The sequence below is a fragment of the Hemitrygon akajei genome, chromosome 7 (assembly GCF_048418815.1).
Source record: "Hemitrygon akajei chromosome 7, sHemAka1.3, whole genome shotgun sequence".
NCBI lineage: Eukaryota > Metazoa > Chordata > Chondrichthyes > Myliobatiformes > Dasyatidae > Hemitrygon > Hemitrygon akajei.
In genome coordinates, this window is record NC_133130.1 from 180,365,062 (window position 1) to 180,385,217 (window position 20,156).

General features: G+C 38.7%; 1 protein-coding gene across 2 annotated transcripts in view; it reads left to right on the forward strand.

The window, feature by feature from the left end:
- gpr107 (G protein-coupled receptor 107) overlaps nucleotides 1–18,293 on the forward strand; it is a 129,482-nt gene extending 111,189 nt beyond the window's left edge. For both annotated transcript variants that reach the window (XM_073052773.1, XM_073052774.1), the window contains one exon: nucleotides 6,449–18,293. In XM_073052773.1, the coding sequence (XP_072908874.1) occupies nucleotides 6,449–6,545 (97 nt within the window). In that variant the 3' untranslated portion in view covers nucleotides 6,546–18,293. The remainder of the gene's footprint in view (nucleotides 1–6,448) is intronic.
- The last annotated feature ends 1,863 nt before the right edge of the window (nucleotides 18,294–20,156 follow it).

Here is a 20,156-nt window from a genome sequence, read left to right on the forward strand (position 1 = left end):
AAGAATAAATCCATTTTATAAATAGTTTCAACTTCTCTGAAACCAATTTTATTTCACTATTAATGTCCAGGATCTCGTTTGTTGCACCAGCAATTATTGTACCAACCAATTTGCTGTTGAGAAGGTGTGGTGCGTCACCATAAACCTCTTCAGTTCTTCTGGTGAAAGTACTCCCACAGTGCTCTTATCCAAGGAGTTTCAGGATTTAGCCCAGCGATGAAGTGCTGGCAATATATTTTCAGGTCAGGATATTGTGTGATGTGGAGGGGACTCTGCAGGAAACATTGTTCCATGTACCTGCTGACCTTGTCATTCTTGGTGGTTGAGAATGGGGATTTGGGAGATTTGGTCAGGGAAGCTTGGGTGAGTAACTGTTGTGCATTTCTTTTTATTTGCTTGGTGTGCACTCCAAATATGGTTTGCCAATGGTGGAGGGAGTGAATTTTTAGAGTGGTTGATAGGTGGCCAATCACACTTCTCCATGGTTGCCTTGTAAAGTTTTTTTTGAGCATTATTGGGGCTGCACTCAACCAGGCAAACAGAGGCTATTCCTTTGCAGTCCTGATTTGTGCCTTGTAGATGAGGGATAAGGAGACGAGTCACTTGCCACAGAATAATTAACCTCGGTACCCATTTATTTATGTGGCCTGTCCTATTGAGTTTCTGGTTGGTGGGGGGGGAAGGGGGATTGAGCGCAGTAACAGCATTGAATGTCAAGAGCAAAATCAGAATCAGGTTTAGTATCACTGGCATATGTCATAAAATTTGTTGTTTTGTGGCAGCAGTACAATGCAATACATAATTTTAAAAAGATATAAATTACAACATCTGTCTGTCACAAACAAGAGAAAATCTGCAGATGCTGAAAATCCAAGCTACACACACAAAATGCTGGAGGAACTCAGTAGATCAGGCAGCATCTATGGAAAAGAGTACCGTTGATGTTTTGGGCCGAGACCCTTCAGCAGGACTGGAAACAGAAGATGATTCAGAGTTACAAAGTGGGGGGAACCACAAGGTGATAGGTGAAACCGGGAAGGGGGCAGGGGTGAAGTAAAGAAGTTGATTAGTGGAAGAGATATAGGGCTGGAGAAGGGGGAATCTGATAGGAGAGGACAGAAGGCATGTATCTACCTATCTATCTTTAAATAAGTAGTGCAAAAAGAGATCAAAGAAAAATAGATATTGTACATGAGTTCATCGTCCATTCAAAAATCTGGTGGCAGAGGGGAAGAAGCTGTCCCTAAAATGTTGAGTGTGTGTCTTCAGGCTCTTTTACCTCCTCCTTAATAGTAGCAATGAGAAGAGGAGCTATCCCTGGTGATTAGATTCTCTTGTTGGCAGGGATCATTGCTGACACTGTTGTGGCTTGAATTATACCTGGGATGTTGTTTAGATCTGGCTGCATGCAGGTATTGATTGCTTCATTTGCTGATGAGATGTGAGTTGAACCGAACATTGTGTGATCATCAGTGAAAGTGGCTGCTTCTGACATTATGATGGAGGGAAGTCATTCATGTTACCGGGACCACAGGGCTTGAGCAATAAGGAGAGGCTTGAATTGTTTTCCCCTGAAGCTAAGGGATGATATCATGAGAGGTGTAGTTGAGGTAGGTGGCAAAAGTGTCTTCCCAGGGTAAGGGAGTCTTAAAATTAGGCAACATAGATATAAAAGGGTAGGAAATTTAAAAGGGAACTGAGGGTACATTGACCAAGCTGCCAGAAGAATATGTAAAGGCAGGTACAGTTACAATGTTTAAGAAAACATTGATAGGGTGGATGGATAGAAACATTTAGAGGGTAATGGGCCAAATGCTAGGACTATACTATTTCTGATAGACATCTTGTACAGGTCAGACGATTTGGCTCAAAAGGCTTGTTTCCATTCTGTACAACTCTGACTCAACGAAGCAGCTGAAGTACAGTTTATACTAAGGTAAGATCAGGAATGCCTGTCATTCCGCGCCCAGACCACATTTGAGTAAATCTGGTCACTTGTCTGTTCTTCTCCTACCTGCATGAAGGCAGAGGCTAAAGAGCAAAGCTCCAGAGATAAGGACAAAAAGAGGTGGGCATGAGTGACTGAGGTATGACTATGGCATTGCTTCGAGTTGGTGGATTGGGCTGTGTTCAAGGGCTCATCCAAGGAGCTGAATGGATGCGCCACGGTTGTCACTTGTCAGCACAAAATCATTCGGGAGTATTCCCCAACACGAAGCCCTGGATGAATCATGAAATCCGCAATCTGCTGAGAGCTAGATCAGAGGCATTCAAGTCTGGCGACCAAGAAAGGTCCAGGTACAGTCTCCGGAAAGCCACCTCATGGGTGAAGTGGCAATACCAGGCTAAACTTCAATCAATGGAGGATGTTCAACAGTTGTGACAGGGCTTGAATGCTATCACCTCTTATAAAGTAAAATCAAGCGACATGGATGACAACGAGGCTTTGCTTCCAGATGAGCTCAATGCCTGCTATGCTCACTTTGACTGTCAAAACATGGAGGAACCATCATGGACTACCACAGGCCCCAGTGATCCTGTGATTTCCGTTTCAGAGGCCAACGTGCGAGCAGCCTTCAAAAGGTTGAACCCACATACCAGATGGGGTATCTGGCCAAGTACAAAAGACTTGTGCTGATCCACGGGATGGGGTGTTCACTTCAGCAGTCTGAGGTACCAACATTTTTCAAGCAGACTTCATTTTTACCAGTGCTTAAGAAAAATGTGATAACCTGCCTCAATGACTATTGTCCAGAAGCACCTACATCCAGTGATGAAGTGTTTTGAGAGGTTAGTGATTAAACATATAGCTCTTGTCTGAGAAGTGCCTTGTATCCCCCTCCAATTTTCCTACCAGCATAACAGGTTCACAGCAGGCACCATTTCATTGGATCTTCACACAACCCTGAACATCTGGACAGCAAAGCCACATGCACCAGGATGTTCTTTATCAATGACAGCTCAGCATTCAGTACTAGCATCCCCTCAAAACTAATCAATAAGCTTCAAGACATTGGCCTCAATGCCTTCTAATGCAATTGGATCCGATTTCCTCACTTGCAGACCCCAGACAATAAGAATCGACAACAACATCTCCTTCACAATCTCCCTCAGGTGCACCACAGGGCTGTGTGCTTAACCCCTTGCCCTTTCAGCTTTTCACTTCTAACTGTGGCTCAGTACAGCTCCAGTGCCATTTTCAAGCTTGCTGATGACGCCTCTGTTGTAGGCTGAATCAAGGCTGGTGACATATCAGCGTATAGGAGGGAGATTGAAAATCTGGCTGAGTGGTGTCACAACAACAACCTCTCACTCAATGTCAGCAAGACCAGGGAGCCAATTATTGACTTCAGGAAGAGGAAACGAGAGGTCCATGATCCAGTCCTCCTTGAGGATTAGACGTCGAGAAGGTCAGCAACTGTAATTTCCTCGGAATTATCATTTCAGAGTACCTGTCCTGGGCCCAGCATGAAAGTGCAATTACAAAGAAAGCACAACAGTACATCTGAGGAGTTTGTAAAGATTCAGCAAAATTTTGGGAGAGTGAGGTAGAGAATATATTGACTGGCTGCATCACTACCTGGTATGGAAACACAAATGCCCTTGAATGGAAAATTCTACCAAAAGTAGTGGATATGGCCCAGTCTGTCATGAGTAAAGCCCTCCCTACCATTCAGCAAATCTACATGAAGTATTGTTACAGGAAAGCAGCATCCATCATCAGGGACCCCCACCACCCAGGTCATGCTCTCTTCTTGTTGCTGCCATCAGGAAGAAGGTTCAGGAACCTCAGGACTCACACCACCAGGTTCAGGAGCAGTTGTTACTCCTCAACCATCAGGCTGTTGTATCAAAGGGGATAGCTTCACTCAACTTCACTTGCCCCATCATTAAACTGTTCTTGCAACCTATGGGCTCACTTTCAAGGACTCTTCCTCTCATGTTTCAATATTTATTGCTAATTTATTATTATTATTATTATTATTATTTCTTTTTGTATTTGCATAGTTTATTATCGTTTGCACACTGCTTGAATGCCCCAAGTTGGTGCAGTTTTCATTGACTATTATTATTCAGTTATGGATTTTTTGAGTATGCATGCAAGAAGATGAATCTCAGGGTTGTACATGGTGACATAGATATTCTTTAATAATAAATTTATTTTGAACTTTGAAAAGAGATTGGCCCAAAGACATTGCCCCTCTGAACATTTGCTGTAATGTTCCAGGGCTAAGATTAACGATTCAACAAGCACAATCATGTTAATTTGTACAAGGTATTGCAGTTTTTTCCCTTAGATGCGGTGTTTTATGCTTGGCACCAAAGTGATTCTGATTGTTTAAATTTTACCAGATAATCTCCATGCCACACTTACTATCAAGAACAGTCACTCTCAACTCCTGTCTAGAATCACTTTGGAAGCAAGATGATAGCGAAATCACAATTGCCATGACAAAACTTAAACTAGACATCTGTGCTATTAACTTACTGTTAAGCTATCTGACTAAGATCGGTTAAGAATGATCTCATAGGTAATTTCTAAGTGCAGCTGGAAGTGGTCACTATCTAATCTAATGAAATCCAGTAATGTTCAATATGAAGGTTAATCTTGATTCAAAAACCTTTTAAGTATGAACATTTACAACCAAGTGTTATAAATGATTATTTAAAAATTCTTTGCTTCCACCTCCCTATGAGATTTCCATCTCCTTGTCAAATAAATCTGAGTTGATTGCTGTTAAGCTGAAGCTTTATAAATCTGAGTTTTCTGATGCTGAGCTGCTTTCTTCTTGACCTGAAAGGGCATCTTTTATTTTTGATAAATGATTGGATCTTCCCAGCTGCATCTTGGATGTTGCCAACTTTACTTCCTATAAAAGTATTCACCTATTCTCCCTGTCAAAACTATAAGTGTTTTGTAGTGAATAAATACAAAGATATATAGTACTACCTTGTCAGCTAGTGAAAGTTTAAATGAAAAGTTTTGAAATAGTCAGCATATTGATGGTTTTACAAGCAACACAGGACTCTGCCCAACTAAAAGCTTGTACCTTTTTCTTCCTCTTTCCCAAATACAGAGGGAGTTATTGAATGTCCTCTACAATGATTTCAGCTACTGAATGGCTCTCTTATTGGAATAGAATTGGGAGAGAGTTTTCTGGGTGAATAGGTGGATCCCATTGTGAGTCATGGGGCAGAAAAGTTCAAATATAAATTTATCTCTGTTTGATCATTCTCATCTCTGCCATTTATGGTGTGTGAACGTGCAGCATTTGTGTTATGAAGGACACCTGTGACGTGCTTTTGTCCAATGCACCATTTGAACCAGAGGGCCCACAATCCTCTGTCTCCTCAAAATGCTGCTGTTCCATGTGAGCCGGAAGAGCTTTTATTCTGCGCAGATATTAAGTAAGAGCATGGAAAGCCGCTTGAATGGGTATCTTGAATGCTAATTTCTTGGAGTTTGCATAAATCCTTTCAACTTGTAGTGTTTACCCTGTGATTAATGTTTGCATTGCGAACATTAAAATTGTTGCAGACAGTAGTATTGACTAATTGAGTGATGCACATTGTGAATTCATCCTGTGAGCTTAAAACTTCCTCTTGTTCTGAAATGCTGGTTGCATTGCAGCATTTCACTGAGCAATCAATTTGAGCACTGCAGTAGTGATCCTGCATTGCATCTAGATGCCCAGCCTTAATACATCTCTCTGTAGTCATAGGGATTTCTTTTCTCTGTGCAAGTATTTTCAATGATATGAGTGATTTATTTCTGTTCTGGTGGATGTTCTTGCAAGAAGTTAAGAATTAACATTAAGACCCCTGTGAGCTGTCAATATCAGAGTGGTAAAATATTTGCAGGAAGCAACAATTAAAAGCAAGTTTCAGGATATGAAACTCAACAGAATTATTTTTCCTGCTTGAAATGGGTTGACACTTCTAGCTTTCAGACTGGCAGAGAAGGTAAAATTGCACAAAGCAGAAAGCTCAACAGAAAAATAGTTTTTAAAAAAATGCAACAACGTTTTGTTCAAGAGGTTCCAATATATTACAAACATCCTTGGCAGAATTTCTGAGAAGTTAATTTCCATTTTTGTTCACGTCTTTGACAAGTACATAAACCATTATGTAGGAAATGTGCCCTAGCTATAGCTTGTTGGTTTGAGGAGCTCAGTCAGACCAGTGACTGGAAGCTTCAGTGAAGGAGAATGTAACCCAGAGTTGCCACTCATGAATGCAGTTTGACAACTCCAACTGAAAAGTATGCAAGTGTCACTGACCGACTAGACCATAGATGCTTACTTTGCAGGTACTCTCTATCCAGGTTCACATGCAGAATAGCCACTTGAAGTTGGCTGTTGCTAACCTATATCCACCATTATTTGGTGTCTTTTCCAAATTTAGTGGCCCAGATCTTTTATATACATATTTGTTTCTGTCTTTGCAGAGTAACTACAATTGGAATGATGGAAGGAATAAAAAAAGTTAACCAGTCATCGAATGGCTCCACAGAACAGAGAGCAGAACTGGAACGAGTGGCATGATGGGCCTCGGAGAGTAACCTTTTCATCCTTCTCACCTTGGAATGGAATATGTGGCAAAAGCACTTGATTCAGGGTTTGAGGAAGTGCTTCTGCACAAAATGATACTTGGTATATTGTTACGAAAGAAACAATATTCCTGTAAAATCTTTGCTGTTTTTCAATCATCTGATGAGCAGTTTGCTGCTGGTACTGATCTTCCTTGCCCTGTAAGCCAGTTTAGCACTCTCAGACCTCAAGGCTATTTCCTCATTATGAGGCTTTTAAGCTTGCTTAATTAATTTCAATTGTGAGTTTCTTCTGGCTCACAGAGTTGGCTGTAAATCTGTTGATTTTTACAAGCTTTTACCATTGTCCTATAGGATCTTTAAGACTGAAGGCTCATCTCAAGCAAGTCTGTGGTTATCAATACAAGCTTCCAGCTGCAGAATTTAAGTTATGTTTATACTAAATATGATTCTGCTGAGCTGGTTTCACTGCACAGAATGAGTTAAATTAACAGGAGGTCATTGCCTGCAGCAAAGGGAAGGATGAGTCATGTGCTAAGACTCAAGTTAAACTTGGGAGATGAGCCCAACACGACTTTACCTTTCCTCTCAGGTAAAAGGGATTTGCAGCCCACAGCCTGTTTAGTAGAAATAATTATTTTTATTTTGAGCACCTCGACATTATAATTCAAAAATAAAAAATATATAAATTGATTCACAATGAAGGGTACTGATCAAGAAATTCCTGGATTGAAGATGTAATTATTTTTTTCCCAAGCTGATTCATGTTCTGCATGCCATGATAGTGGCTCAAATGCACCATGAATGGTCCATACGTTTTTAGCTCATCTTGGGCAGGGCTACAGTTACCAAGGGGAAATATAGCCCAGCATACACCATCTGGGAAGAAAGGAAATTCTAGCATCTCTGTCTTTGTGCTTTGCTTTGGATTTGGATTTTCAGCATCTGCAGATCTTCTTGTGTTTGTGATTTTTAATTCTCGTAACTTTCCAATGGCTCCAATTGGAAAGAGTGCATATGTAGATTTAACTGGTAAAAATTACCACATACATTAATCGCCCACACCATTATGAAACTCTGAACGACAGTACTAATAGATTCCTTTATGAGAAGAGCAAGTATTTGTTATAACAATACTATCGCTGGAACCAATATACCCACCTTAGCAGTATGGTAAGATGAGTTAATATTCAAGAGATGAGTCATTCTTCAGGAATTTAAGGATAGCTAGTCTAAATTAATATTTATCTAGAATTTTTTTTTTGTTAGTTTCTCCTGAAAATTGAATTTCCTGCAGTTTGTGACTCAGAGTCTCCACTCCTTCAGGTACTTGGCTGATTTGTTGGTGTAACTGTGTAGTCCTTGGATTAACAAGCTGTGTGTAGGAGTATCATCGTGAGGCACAGTTGTCACAAGTGTGCTGTAGAAAGTGGTGTGGGCTCGTTAGATTCCATCATTTGGGAAAGAGTACCATCTCTGAAAGCTTTATCAATCATATGGTGAAAGCCTCATGTTACAGGCTACAAATTTAAGGTCAGAAGTGATGCTATGATACTAACAAATTCATGTTGTGTTTTAAATATTTATAATTGCATAATTTTATCATCTTTGCTCATTGCACTGCTTTCTCACATTCTTCTTGCCAGTGCACAGCAGCGAGCTTTCTTTTTGATTTAATCAATCCCTTTTGGCTTTAAAGCTTGTGCCAACTTCTCCTCTACTTCACAATTTCTGGGTGATGCAGCAGATGTCAGAAACTTGCTTTCTTTAATTGGAGAAAGCAAGTTTGACTCCACCTGTTACCACTCTGTTGCAGTACATCAGTCCAGACTTTCCTTAGTGAATGATTTTATCACAGAATTTATTCAAATTGTATTTGGCAAAAGCTTTTCTTATTTCCTACAAAGAGCACACTACTTGTTGTTAATGCTTTTTTGCTCTCTTCACCCCTCCTTCCAACTCAAAATAGATTTGATGTTAATAAGTTCTGCTTAATTATACATCTGTGTTTTGCATGCAACTTCCCCCTCCACCATTTTTGACCATCTCTAAAAAATACAACGCACACTCACTTTCTCAGCATAGACTGCTTATAAAGTTATAAGGAGCCATTTTGTGAAGTTTGACCAGTCCAATAATATGGATTCTGGTCACCTACCAGTAATCAGCCATCTTATACAGTCAGCAAGTGTTTTAAATCTCTGATGGGCTTGAAGGGATAATAACCAGGTGTCACTAGATCAGACACTGTTGGATACACACTCAAAAGCGAATACATAAACGGCAGCAAAGGTTTAAGTTGAGAAAAAGATGAATTTACAAATAAACTCTTCTCAGGCTTCCATCCGGGTACAGGTATTGATTTTAACTGAGATTTCAAAGACAAACTCCACCATCTTCATCAGAGATGATGATGAAGATGGCAGAGTTTGTCATCAGAACTTTAGTTAAAATCGATACCTATACTTCGCTGGAACCCCAAAAAGAGTATATTTGTCATAGATACCAGGAAAGCGCTAGCTCCTTTTTTTTAGATGAATTTAGTTTAATTGTGATAGCATCTTGGATCATGAGAAAGCATTTTGATGGAAGGCAGTGTTAAGGGTTTTTTTACTCAAGGAAGAAACAAATTCTTGACTTAAAGATTATTGCTATGATTCATTGGGTTTGATTTTGATTTGTTGGCTGTTGTATACGTTATATTCTTGTATATTGCAAATATTGTTGGGTCATTGTTTACATTTGGTGCTATCTTCTGACTGAAGTGAATCTGATAACGTGAATGAAACTAAACTAGATGAGACAAATATAAAGATAGTTGAAATGTATTCCACAAAAACAGCTGCACCTCACGTCCTGTTGGCCTTGATTTAGTTTTAAAAAAAAATCAAAAGTAACAGATTTGTTTAGAACAGTTGGAGATTGTTATATGTAGAATGAAATGATTTTTGGAATGGTGAAATGAGATCCATGTTGGTAGTGTGGGTAAAAAAAAATTCCCTTAGCTGAAATAAAGGGAAGAAAAGAGTATTTTTCCATCATAATAATAATTCTTAGGAAAAAATTGAATAAATTTATCTGATGTGTTAGTGTAAGAGCCACACTTGCACTTAGTTATCGTGAGTTAGGAATGTGGAAACATCAGCTGAGGTTTCTGTTAGAGCATGTGTACATGCGTGCCCACTTGTTTGTGAGTGTTAACACAGGATTGTTTCTGATTTAGTTCAAAAAGAACTGTAAATGAGCAAAAGAAAACGAAAACTAAGTGGTAGACATATCCAGCAGGTCAGGCAGCATCTATGAAGACAGAGAGTGTTGATGTTAACTATTTCTCCACACACACTGCTTGATCACCTGGATGTTTCCAACACTTTCTGTATTTAGAACTCATTTCACAACACCTGGCTTTTCAGAATCATTATGCTTATCATTGATTTAATCGGTTTCTGTCTATATGCTCTTGAAGATTAACTACCAGTAACTTGTCTAGCTGGTTGACCCTGGAGCTGTGATTATAGTTTCACAAGTTAGTTCCAGAAAGATAAGCAAGTTGAGGGAGTGAGATAGATAGACGGCTGACAAGCTGCTTACATTAAATCATTAAACTGTACACCATTTTTTGGGAAGCACACTGAAAAACGGAATGATTGTTGCATTGCTGCCTGCAGCCATGTTAACTTGTAAATATATTTATAAAGCATTAATGATTAGATACTGTGATTGTAGGCTTCAGGGTTGGGTAGCATTGAGTAGTGGATAACCTATTTGTAAATGGTGTAAATTTTTACTGTTAATATTGAATTTGGATGTTGTGATTTTTCTTTATTCAGTTCTAGAAGTGTTTGAGTAATCCATTTTCTTTGAAGGCTTCTTCAGTTTTTTCACCTGAGCTTAATTGCTTCCACACTTGTACCTGCATTATTTAGTGGCTTTCAAGGCAATTCACGATGAATGAACAAATTTGAGGTCTGTCAGATACCTGGCTAAAGCAGTACATAACTTTTTTGATCGGTTTGTAGAGAATTCTATAGACTTTATCTATTTAATAAACAGTAATTATTTCACTTTACTTTACAGCTAATTTCTGCAAGATATTTGTTTGTCCCTTCATCATGTAATGATGAGAACCACTCTAGTCATCCGCAATTTGTAGGGGCTGGACTGGTCTGTGGGTATGCCAGTGGCTGGAGAGGCCAATCCACACTTGAAAAGCTCTTTGGGAGCATGGACAAAAGATGGCAGCCTTGCTGGATTGGAGGTTGCTGGCTTGGGCTTTCCTGTCCAGCCTATGTAATTGTCCTTTCTGCCTCAGGTGTCACTGCACCATTATGGAGAGAGGAGCGCCACTCAATCTGATCCTAGGCGATATGCTCCCATGTGTCTGGGTTGATGCCAAAGGCTTTTAATGAAGCTTTCAGGGTGTCTTTATAGTGTTTCCTTTGGCCACCACAGGAAGACTTACCTTTTTGTAGTCCAGTGTAAGCCAGTCTCTTTGGCGTCTGATGGGAAATGGTTTAGGGTCATGGCATTCCCTTAGTACACTGTCCATGCTTTGCAGGAGTAAAGCAGAGTGGGAAGTACAATGGCCTGATACACCTTCAGCTTCATCTGTGGACTTGCGCCTCTTTTCTTCCAGGCGTTGTTAGAAAGTTGCTATGGCAATCCTGGCGTTTACTTCGTCATCAATGACGATGCTCTGCGACAGTGAGCTGCTAAGATATGTGAATCTGTTCATTAGTTTAAGTCTTTGAACATTGATTGTGATGTTTGGCTCAGTCCATGATTTCCGTAGAAGTAGCTGATGTGTTACTTCAGTTGTTTTGGTATAGATGGTAGGCCCAAAGTTGGTAGATGCATCAGAAAACTTGTTGACATAGTGTTGCATATCATCTTTTGAACCAGCATTGAGAACACATTCATCAGCAAAAAGGAAGTCCCTATCATAACAGTTTTTGCTTGGAGCTTCCTGAGGTTGAACAGTTACCCCTTAGAATCTGATGCCAAGATGCCAATGTCAATATCGCTGAAGATATCAGTCAACATGGTGGAAAACACTAGACTGAATAGCATTAGCACCAAGATGTAGCCCTATTTAACCCCGTTTGAGACAGGAAAGGGCTCAGATGTCTCACCATTGTCCTGAACTCTAGCTTGCATGCCATTGTGGAATTGCTGCACCATGGTGATGAATGTTCTTGGGCATCCATACTTTTGCCATGATCTTCCCTCTCTGCTAACAGTGTTGAAGGCTTTAGTTAGATCGACATAGCTGCAGAATACATCAGCGTTTTGTTCCTGACATTTCTCTTGCTGCTGCCTTGCAACAAACACCATGTTGGTAGTTCCACACTCTTCCCAGAATCCACACTGGCTCTCTGTGATGTATTTCAACCGCTGTGATCGGGTCTGCACCAGTGCAGTAAACTGGCCAGGGAAAGAATAGAGTAGGCAATGTTTAGGGCACTTTTTCTGGCCCCTTCCTCATAGCATGGTGGTAAGCAATACATCCCTGAAAAGAGCCACTCAGTCGCTCCGGTGGCTGCCGAAAGCCACTGCTACTCCATGTCAGTAGGTAACAACCCAATGGCTTAAGCTGCAAGTGTGCAGGTTTACGGCTACAGCTGCCAGTCTACCCACACCTGACCGTTGGTTTGGGATGGAAAAATGGATGACAAGAGTGACTTGCACAAAGACTTAGTTTAAAGTGAGGAAGAGTTGCACAGGATCAACCTCTCTCACTCATCCAAGACTATCTGTATCCAGTGACAAGACAGTTAGGACATCTGGGGATGGAGTCAGATGCAGTGGAACACCGTGATATCCTTGGTGCCTTTTCCCTGCAAGATGCACAACAGTATTACTTAGCATCTTGAACTGTGAAGATGGTAAGATGTATGGAGAGAGATTTTACTAACATATATTTCAGAGGGAATATCAATAGTTTTTGAAAACAAAATCATCACTTGCTACAGTTCAATAGTATTGAAGCACCATTGATAATTACAGAGCTTAACAAGCAAGTAGGCAAATTTTGTTTTTGAAGTGGTAAGAACACACTTGAGGGTTTTGGCTAATTCTATTAATCAGCTGCTTCACACTTTCTCTTGGTGTGGTGATTTTTGGCCGAAGGAGATAAATGGACAAGTAGGTTGATTAAGGAGTGAATTACAGATTTTTGAATAAAGTGTTCAGTCTCAGAAATTGTTGTGGAATTCTAAGCTCCAAGGTTGACATGCTACTGCTGCTGTATGATCCTTTGTCTTTCATGTATTTAATAATCTTTCAATTAAAGTTAACAAAAAAGGTTCTTGAGGGATAATATTAGCATTGAAATGCATGATTGAGTTGCAATTTTCACATAATTGCACACTGTGAGTTTGAACCTTAGAAACAAAAACATTACGTAGTGACAACGTTAAGTACTTCTTTCCTATATAAAGTGTTCCCCCATTGTGCAATCAATTGATTGAAGCCAAAATTGGAATTTTCCACGTCACAGCAGTATTTCAAAAACATTTTACAAGACAAATTGACATTCTTGTAGTTGCAATTTTGCAGCATTTTTGAATACTTGGAACTGACCTCTGGATGGTCTTCATGACAATGCAAAAAGAAAATACTGCTATGACTGGAGATGGGAATTAAAATCAAAACGCAGGATATAGTCAGCAGGGATCATTTGTAGAGAGAGAAAAAGCAGTGTAATGTTTCAGGGTGATGATCTTCCATCAGAACAGATCTGATTAAAAGTAATTGGCCTGAAACATTAATCGATTTTCTCTCTCTAATACGCTAGCTGACCTGTTGAGTAGTTCCAATGTTTGATCACAGATGTAACCATTAGTAATGGTACAGGAATGGTATTTCCACAGTCTCAGTTACTGCTAAATCTAGTAGAGATATAAGATTCCAGACAAATAAATTTTAAATACTTTGATACTGTTCAGATCTGATATAGCAAACAGGATTGATGATTTTTTAAAAATCTCTTCTATAATTTCTGACATTGTTCTAAACTGTGACAATGCAATGTATCATAATGCAGCTTTAATATTATCGTTACTGTCTGTTGCAGACAACAAGTAGAAGAAGCCAATTGTCTTAAAAATAATAGATGCCAATAATTTGTGTGGAGAGCTCTGCTAGGAAGACTGCCCATTAATGGAATCAAGAATAGTTTTCTGGGATTGTAGATGAGTGAGATTGATTTAGCCATGTATCTATTCTGTTTGTCAGGTGAGCTAGTTCAGTACAGCAGAACTGATTATGCTTACTTAAAAAAGACATTAGAGTATTCTGACAAAATATCTCCAGCAGATGTATTAGTCACTCCATGTATTGCAAAGTATGCTAAAAGCAGTATTAACTTTATTTTACGATGATACCTCTTGTGGTTCACACGTGGAGACAAGCATATGAAATATGTTCAGCTGAGTGAGCTGAACAGAAGATTGAATCATATTCCAACAAGACGAGATGATTTCAACTGAATGGGGAAAAAAAATATTTTGTGGAAAACATTGTTGCTTTCCTGCATATCTGTTCAAACTCTAGGCTCCAGAAAATGTTTGTGCAATAAAAAATGGCTGGGCAACTGTTTGAAAATCCTGAACCTGATTGCTTATAGGGTTATTTTAATTTGAGCATGACAGGAGCTAAGGGAAGGTAAGCAAGATAAGAATAATTAACTTTGTAGCTTCATTGTAAAATGGAACAAATGTCGAGTTTCACAGAATTAGATCAGTTGATATGGCACCGGTAACATTACAGAATTAAATCATGCCATTATGGTGATTAGAGGAAAGCAACAAGGGATTTGGTTTCTGTAAACACATTTCTGCATTTAAAAGCAAGTGTTCAGTAAAAAGGAAAATTTAGCTTTTCACCACATAATCAATCTTTTCACATTAACATATAGGTACTTTCCTCTGTGGATATCCATTTAGAAGGATTGCAGTGACCTATTGGAATTCTGATAATATTTTATTAAGGAATATCTGTATGTTATAGAATGTATGAGGGCATTTTCAAACTAATAGATTGCTTTGTTTCAGTAAAGACCTCTTGTATTTTAATAGTCCAGAATAACTGCATGTTCTAATATCTATAGGGACCTTTATGAACACTAATTATAATAATAATAACTTTATTTACATAGCACCTTTCATACATTAAGATGTAGCTCAAAAATGCTTTACTAAGATTGTAAAGCTAAATCAATGTAGTCATAAAAATACAAGAGAAACTTAAACATAAGACAAACATTATATATTGTAGAATAAAATGTAGTCAAATATGTCGAATAGTATAAAGGTAATCAACATCAACAGGCATTAAGTAATCCTATAAGTAGGCCAAATTATAAAAGTAGGTTTTTAGAAGTGTTTTGAAACATTCCACAGTACTATCCCTGGTGTATCTCAGTTAGCAGAGTATTCCAGATTTTTGGTGCGTAAGAGCAAAAGGCCACATCAACAGTTCTTCTATGCTTGGTTCTAGGAACACTAAGCAAACATGTAATCATGGATCTAAGATTGTGGATAGGGATGTAAGGGGATTGACACTCCAAAATATATGGAGGAACTAGATTATTCAGAACCTTGTATACAATTAATAGTATTTTAAAGTTGATCCAAAAGGATACAAACAGCCACTGTAATAATGCCAAAGCTGGTGAAATATGTTCAGATTTTCTACTTGTGGTTAAGATTCTCGCTGCTGTATTTTGAACAAGTTGCAGTCGATTTATATCTTTCTTAGGTAGTCCTGAAGAGAACCATCCTATTACTCCTAAGTATTCAGTAATCTGTTACGCAGAGTCAGAGTCCTAAACAGTGTCTTATTCCCAATTGCAATGTAGAAAAGCAGGTCTATCAAGTACCACAGGAAGAGAATACGAGCTGATATTTGCCTATAAACTCAGGGGCACTAAGAGTTATCAAAAGAAAGATGACGATCATCTGTAAAACATTATGTGGTAACAACATACGGTTTACAGAATTATAAGAAGTGCATAATTTAGCATGTTCACTAATTTCTTCCTATCCAAGTTCGCAATATGTCCTATGTGTCAGATCAGAAGAAATCGAGTCAAGGATTGTTTTCAATACCAGTTCCAATGAAAACTTCAAATGTGAAACAGCCACAGATAAATATTTATTACGGTATATAGTAAAAATGCTGCTCCTACAGATTGCTTGTTAGTTATAATTAGAAGTTTGTTGCTTGGCATGAAATTTCCTGCTTCCAAATATGCAGATCAGTAAGTGACATTTGTGCTTAATTTCACCTAATCCAGATTTGACATTTTTAAATGTCCTGAGAAGAATCTTTTCACTCTCCTGAGCCCATCAGTTGTCTCAGTCAGCAAGTTCCTTTCGCCATTGTTGGTTGGAAGAGACTTGGTAGAACTTCCTTTGTGTTCAGTTTTCATAAATGTGTGCAATGTTATTTTTGGTTTCTACCTCAGTGATGGATGAATTGTCGGTTATTTATTTCATTCTAATTACAAATGGAGTTTGCCTCTAACAAGGAAATATGGAGTGTCCATAAAATTAATTTGTATGTGTGTTGTTTATGATGATTCCCTGTAGATCAGTTTGTTCTTCAGTGCAAAATTTGGAACTTTGATCTGGACTGCCCATAAAACATGGTATTTTAAAAGAGAAAAGTTAAGTTTTCAAGTGGGGGGCACATGGTACTCATGAAGATTGTCTTCCTCTAAAAGATTTTAAGTAGAAATGTGGGCAACTATTTAAATTGCATTCTAATAGGTTTCCTTTACTGCCATGATGCTTTGCAAATTAAGGCAAATTATATTGATTGTGAGCCCCAATTATACTTCAGTAACCTCATTCATAATGTTAAGTCATTTTTCTCTCCCTCTTAATGAGTTGTATCTGTGTAAAGGAGACAATGTTTTGTTTAGAAATAAATGGTAAGTCTGTAGTCTGTCTAAATTATATAATTATTATTCCCCATAAATTAAGTTTGCTTGCTTGTTGGACTATATGACAAATGTGGCTCCAAAACATTTCTCCAGAGGGAGAGCAGGAAACTTCTGAGCTACCTAAGGTCTACAACCGTGTGCTTTTAATTGAGGATGGCATTTTATAATGTATCTTTCATTTGCAAGGATGGGTGGGAGGGGAGGGAACATATATACAAAGTGTATAGAATGCTTTATTTTTCAGGAACTAGTGGGGCTTAAGTTGTTAAATCTTTTTTTTGCTTTTCAATACTCAAATATTTAAGCTAAGTGAAGGGAGGTGATCTTTTCAAGTGTACAATAGCAATGACAGAACTCCAGAGCCTAGCTCCACAACCATAGGATCTCCAGGTTTACCATCAATGTAAATCGTACATACTTTACTGTAATACGATTTCTTATGTAAATACTTGGCTTAAATTGAGCTAATGCTAAAATATGACCAAGCCTGCTTTTTTATTAAATCATTGTGGGCTATGGAGATGCTTATTAATTTTAGACAGTGAGAAGTGTAATCAACAAACTGTTGGTGTTCTTCAATGGATTTAAGTTGTTGTCAGCATCTCTTCTCCTCACCTTGGAACATACCAATTAGAATCGAAAGGACAGATTGGTAACAGCCTTGGACCTACATTTCTTCAGAATTCAGCAAATGAGTGGCAAAGAATGACTCTGGCTTTAACATCCCTGTCTTTGAAATTGCATGCCTGCTGTTCCAAGGTTTTCAAAGCCAATGTGATTGATATTCAGACTGCACTAAGTGAAAGCAAAGTAAATGCATATTGATTAAACCTTTGAATGTTTGAAGTAAAATGGTTTAGGCCCATAGTACATCACCAGAATTTGCAAAGCCCAGAATGGTTCCACATCATACTGAACATAAATATGCAGTCAACGTCTTGCACAGCACAGTCAATGATCTGTGCTTCATTGAATTGAACCATTGGTGAACAAAAGAACAGTTGTGTCCTTTTGTAAGATCATGCTGTGGTTTGTTTTCAGTCTGACTCTGAATTTACATAAGTTAATGTTGAACATTTTTAATTGCTAAATTTGTCATGTGCATGGTTTTCAAATATGGTTTTAAAAATGGAGTTGATGGGGCAACTCCTCTGCCTACTACAATATTAATGCTTAGATCTTCTTTGGGGGTCTGTAAAGAAGTGATCTCCTCAACCAGGATGCAAAGGAAACAAATTGCCTGCTTTCCCAGACAGTACTTTACAAATCCCTGTTGTTTGTAGAACAACCAAGTCAGAGATCAAGACATGTAACCTGGTGTGTAATTCACAGCAGAATGATAGAAAGAAAAGGAAAGCAAACATTTATATTCCAAGATTATGGATATATTATCTGAACAGATTGCTCACTTGAGTTCAGTGTGCAAATTGATGAAATTCCACTTATGGGCAGTACTGATATTTTCCTTTGAAATGCGGAAAAAATGTAATGTAATGCATTTGCTGCCATTTGTCATTTTGCAAAAATACATTGTGAGAAGGACACTTGCAGACCTTTGAATCTGTGTACAGACAATGGGTTTATGTATGTAATATTTTACCATTTCTTTGATAATTAGTTATCAAATCAACTGGCTTGATGACCAAATAATGTTGGTGTTTGTTAAATATTCAAATAGGTATGTATGTTTTTATTTTATAAATTTGATTTGATAGAATTTAGGAGCATCTGTAAAATGTCCACAGAGTGAACTGTATTTCTGGATTGTACTAATAAATGTGAGTGATTTGGAAACTTCTGACGCTGTTGTGATTTTTTTAAGCAAATCTCCTTTTCTTAACTTGGTCATGGCATCGTTTTGCATCAGTGATGGCAACATCCTCAGGTGGCTCATTAGGAAGGTGCAATTCCATGTTATTCAGCAGACAGGTTGATCCCAGTGTATACAGAGTTTGCAGATCTATGCCAAGCCTTCTGGTAGAGTGCAGTGTACTTGACCTCAATAATCCTGAACTTTGTGAGGCCAGTAAATAACATCTCAATACTGATTGTGTCTGGATGCTGCACCCACAAGTGTTGAATATTGAAGAGGAATAGGTCTTACCTCCATTCACAAGCAAGAGAAAATCTGCAGATGCTGGAAATCCAAGCAACACACACAAAATGCTGGAGGAGCTCGGCAGGCTAGGCAGCATCTGTGGAAAAGAGTACAGTCGACGTTTTGGGTCGAGACCCCTGATTAGGACTGGAGGAGAAAAGATGAGTGGATTTAAAAGGTGGGGGAGGGGAGAGAGAAGCACAAGTTGATGGGTGAAACCGGGACAGGGAGGGATGAAGTAAAGAGCTGGGAAGATGATTGGTGAAAGAGATACAAGGCTGGAATAGGGGGGATTGAATAGGAGAAGACAGAAGGCCATGAAAGAAAGAAAAGGGGGAGGAGCACCAGAGGGAGGCGATGGGTGGGTAAGGAGATAAGGTGAGAGGGTAAAAGGGGATGGAGAATGGTGAAGGAGAGCGGGGAGGGCATCTCCAACCTTGCTATCTAGATCAAACCCAATCTGGGAACCTTTAGGGAGCTTCTTGTAGTCCTTCAATGGTTAACTAGCACTTTCACTTCTAATATTGCATTTCAAAGTTTGAAGATGGGCCTGAGCAGAAATAAGAGAGGAATCAGGTGACTAATGGAAATTTTAAAGCAGATTTTAAGGAGGGTTTTGTTAGGTGGAGTTAAGCAGAATGAAATAGGATGCCAGTAGGGGTGGTGTCATGTCAGCAACTTTTCCCTCGATGTCAGCAAAACGAAAGACTTGATCAATTGACCAGCTTTTCATTGACATGTGACAATAATAAACCAATATCAATTTGAAGTGGGAGGAAGATGGCACAAGATCATAGGAAGGGGTTGGAGTTGAAAGTGAAGGCAAACAATGTGAGTTCAAAGACACAGAGAAAATGCAGAGACTCTGAGCAAAATAGGTTAAATTTGCTTCTGCCAGTGTAGAACTGCAGCCAAAATCTGGTCAATAGTTGACTTCAGTTTGAATAAGCATTAAGAGGGTGGCAGACGTGATTGTTTGGACCAATAATCAACCTTTCTGTAAGCCAATCCAATACTTCCTCCTATGGTTCAGAGCCAATATTTGCCCAACTGAACTTGATTCTATGTTAAAGGCATTATTTGATTGCAGCATGTTGGCATGAGCTGAATTCTTATGGTTATTGGTCCCAAACAATCCCATTTTTGAATTTTAGCTTAACCCATCAATCAAGTATTGTAATCCATATTTGGACATGGCCTTAATGATATATGAACATCTTGCCAGAAACAATCCCTGTGAAAAGAAGTTAATGAATTGATGAGCACAGACCAAACTCTTCATAGATTTGGACCGTGTGTTGCTTTTTTCTGAACCATCTATTGGCTGTTATTCTCTTTCTTAATTTCTCTTTCTTATAGTTGATACTAAAAGTGTAATATTTCACACAGGAATTCTTGAATGTTGTAGAATGAGGGTATGTTATGAGAGAAAAGGCCAGCCTTGTAAATTCTTGGCTTCGATTATGATCAACATCCGGTGATTTTCTTCCTTTTGAGCACATTCTCCAGACACCAATTTTTCTAAATTATTTTCCTGCTTTATTTTGTCTCCTGCTGCA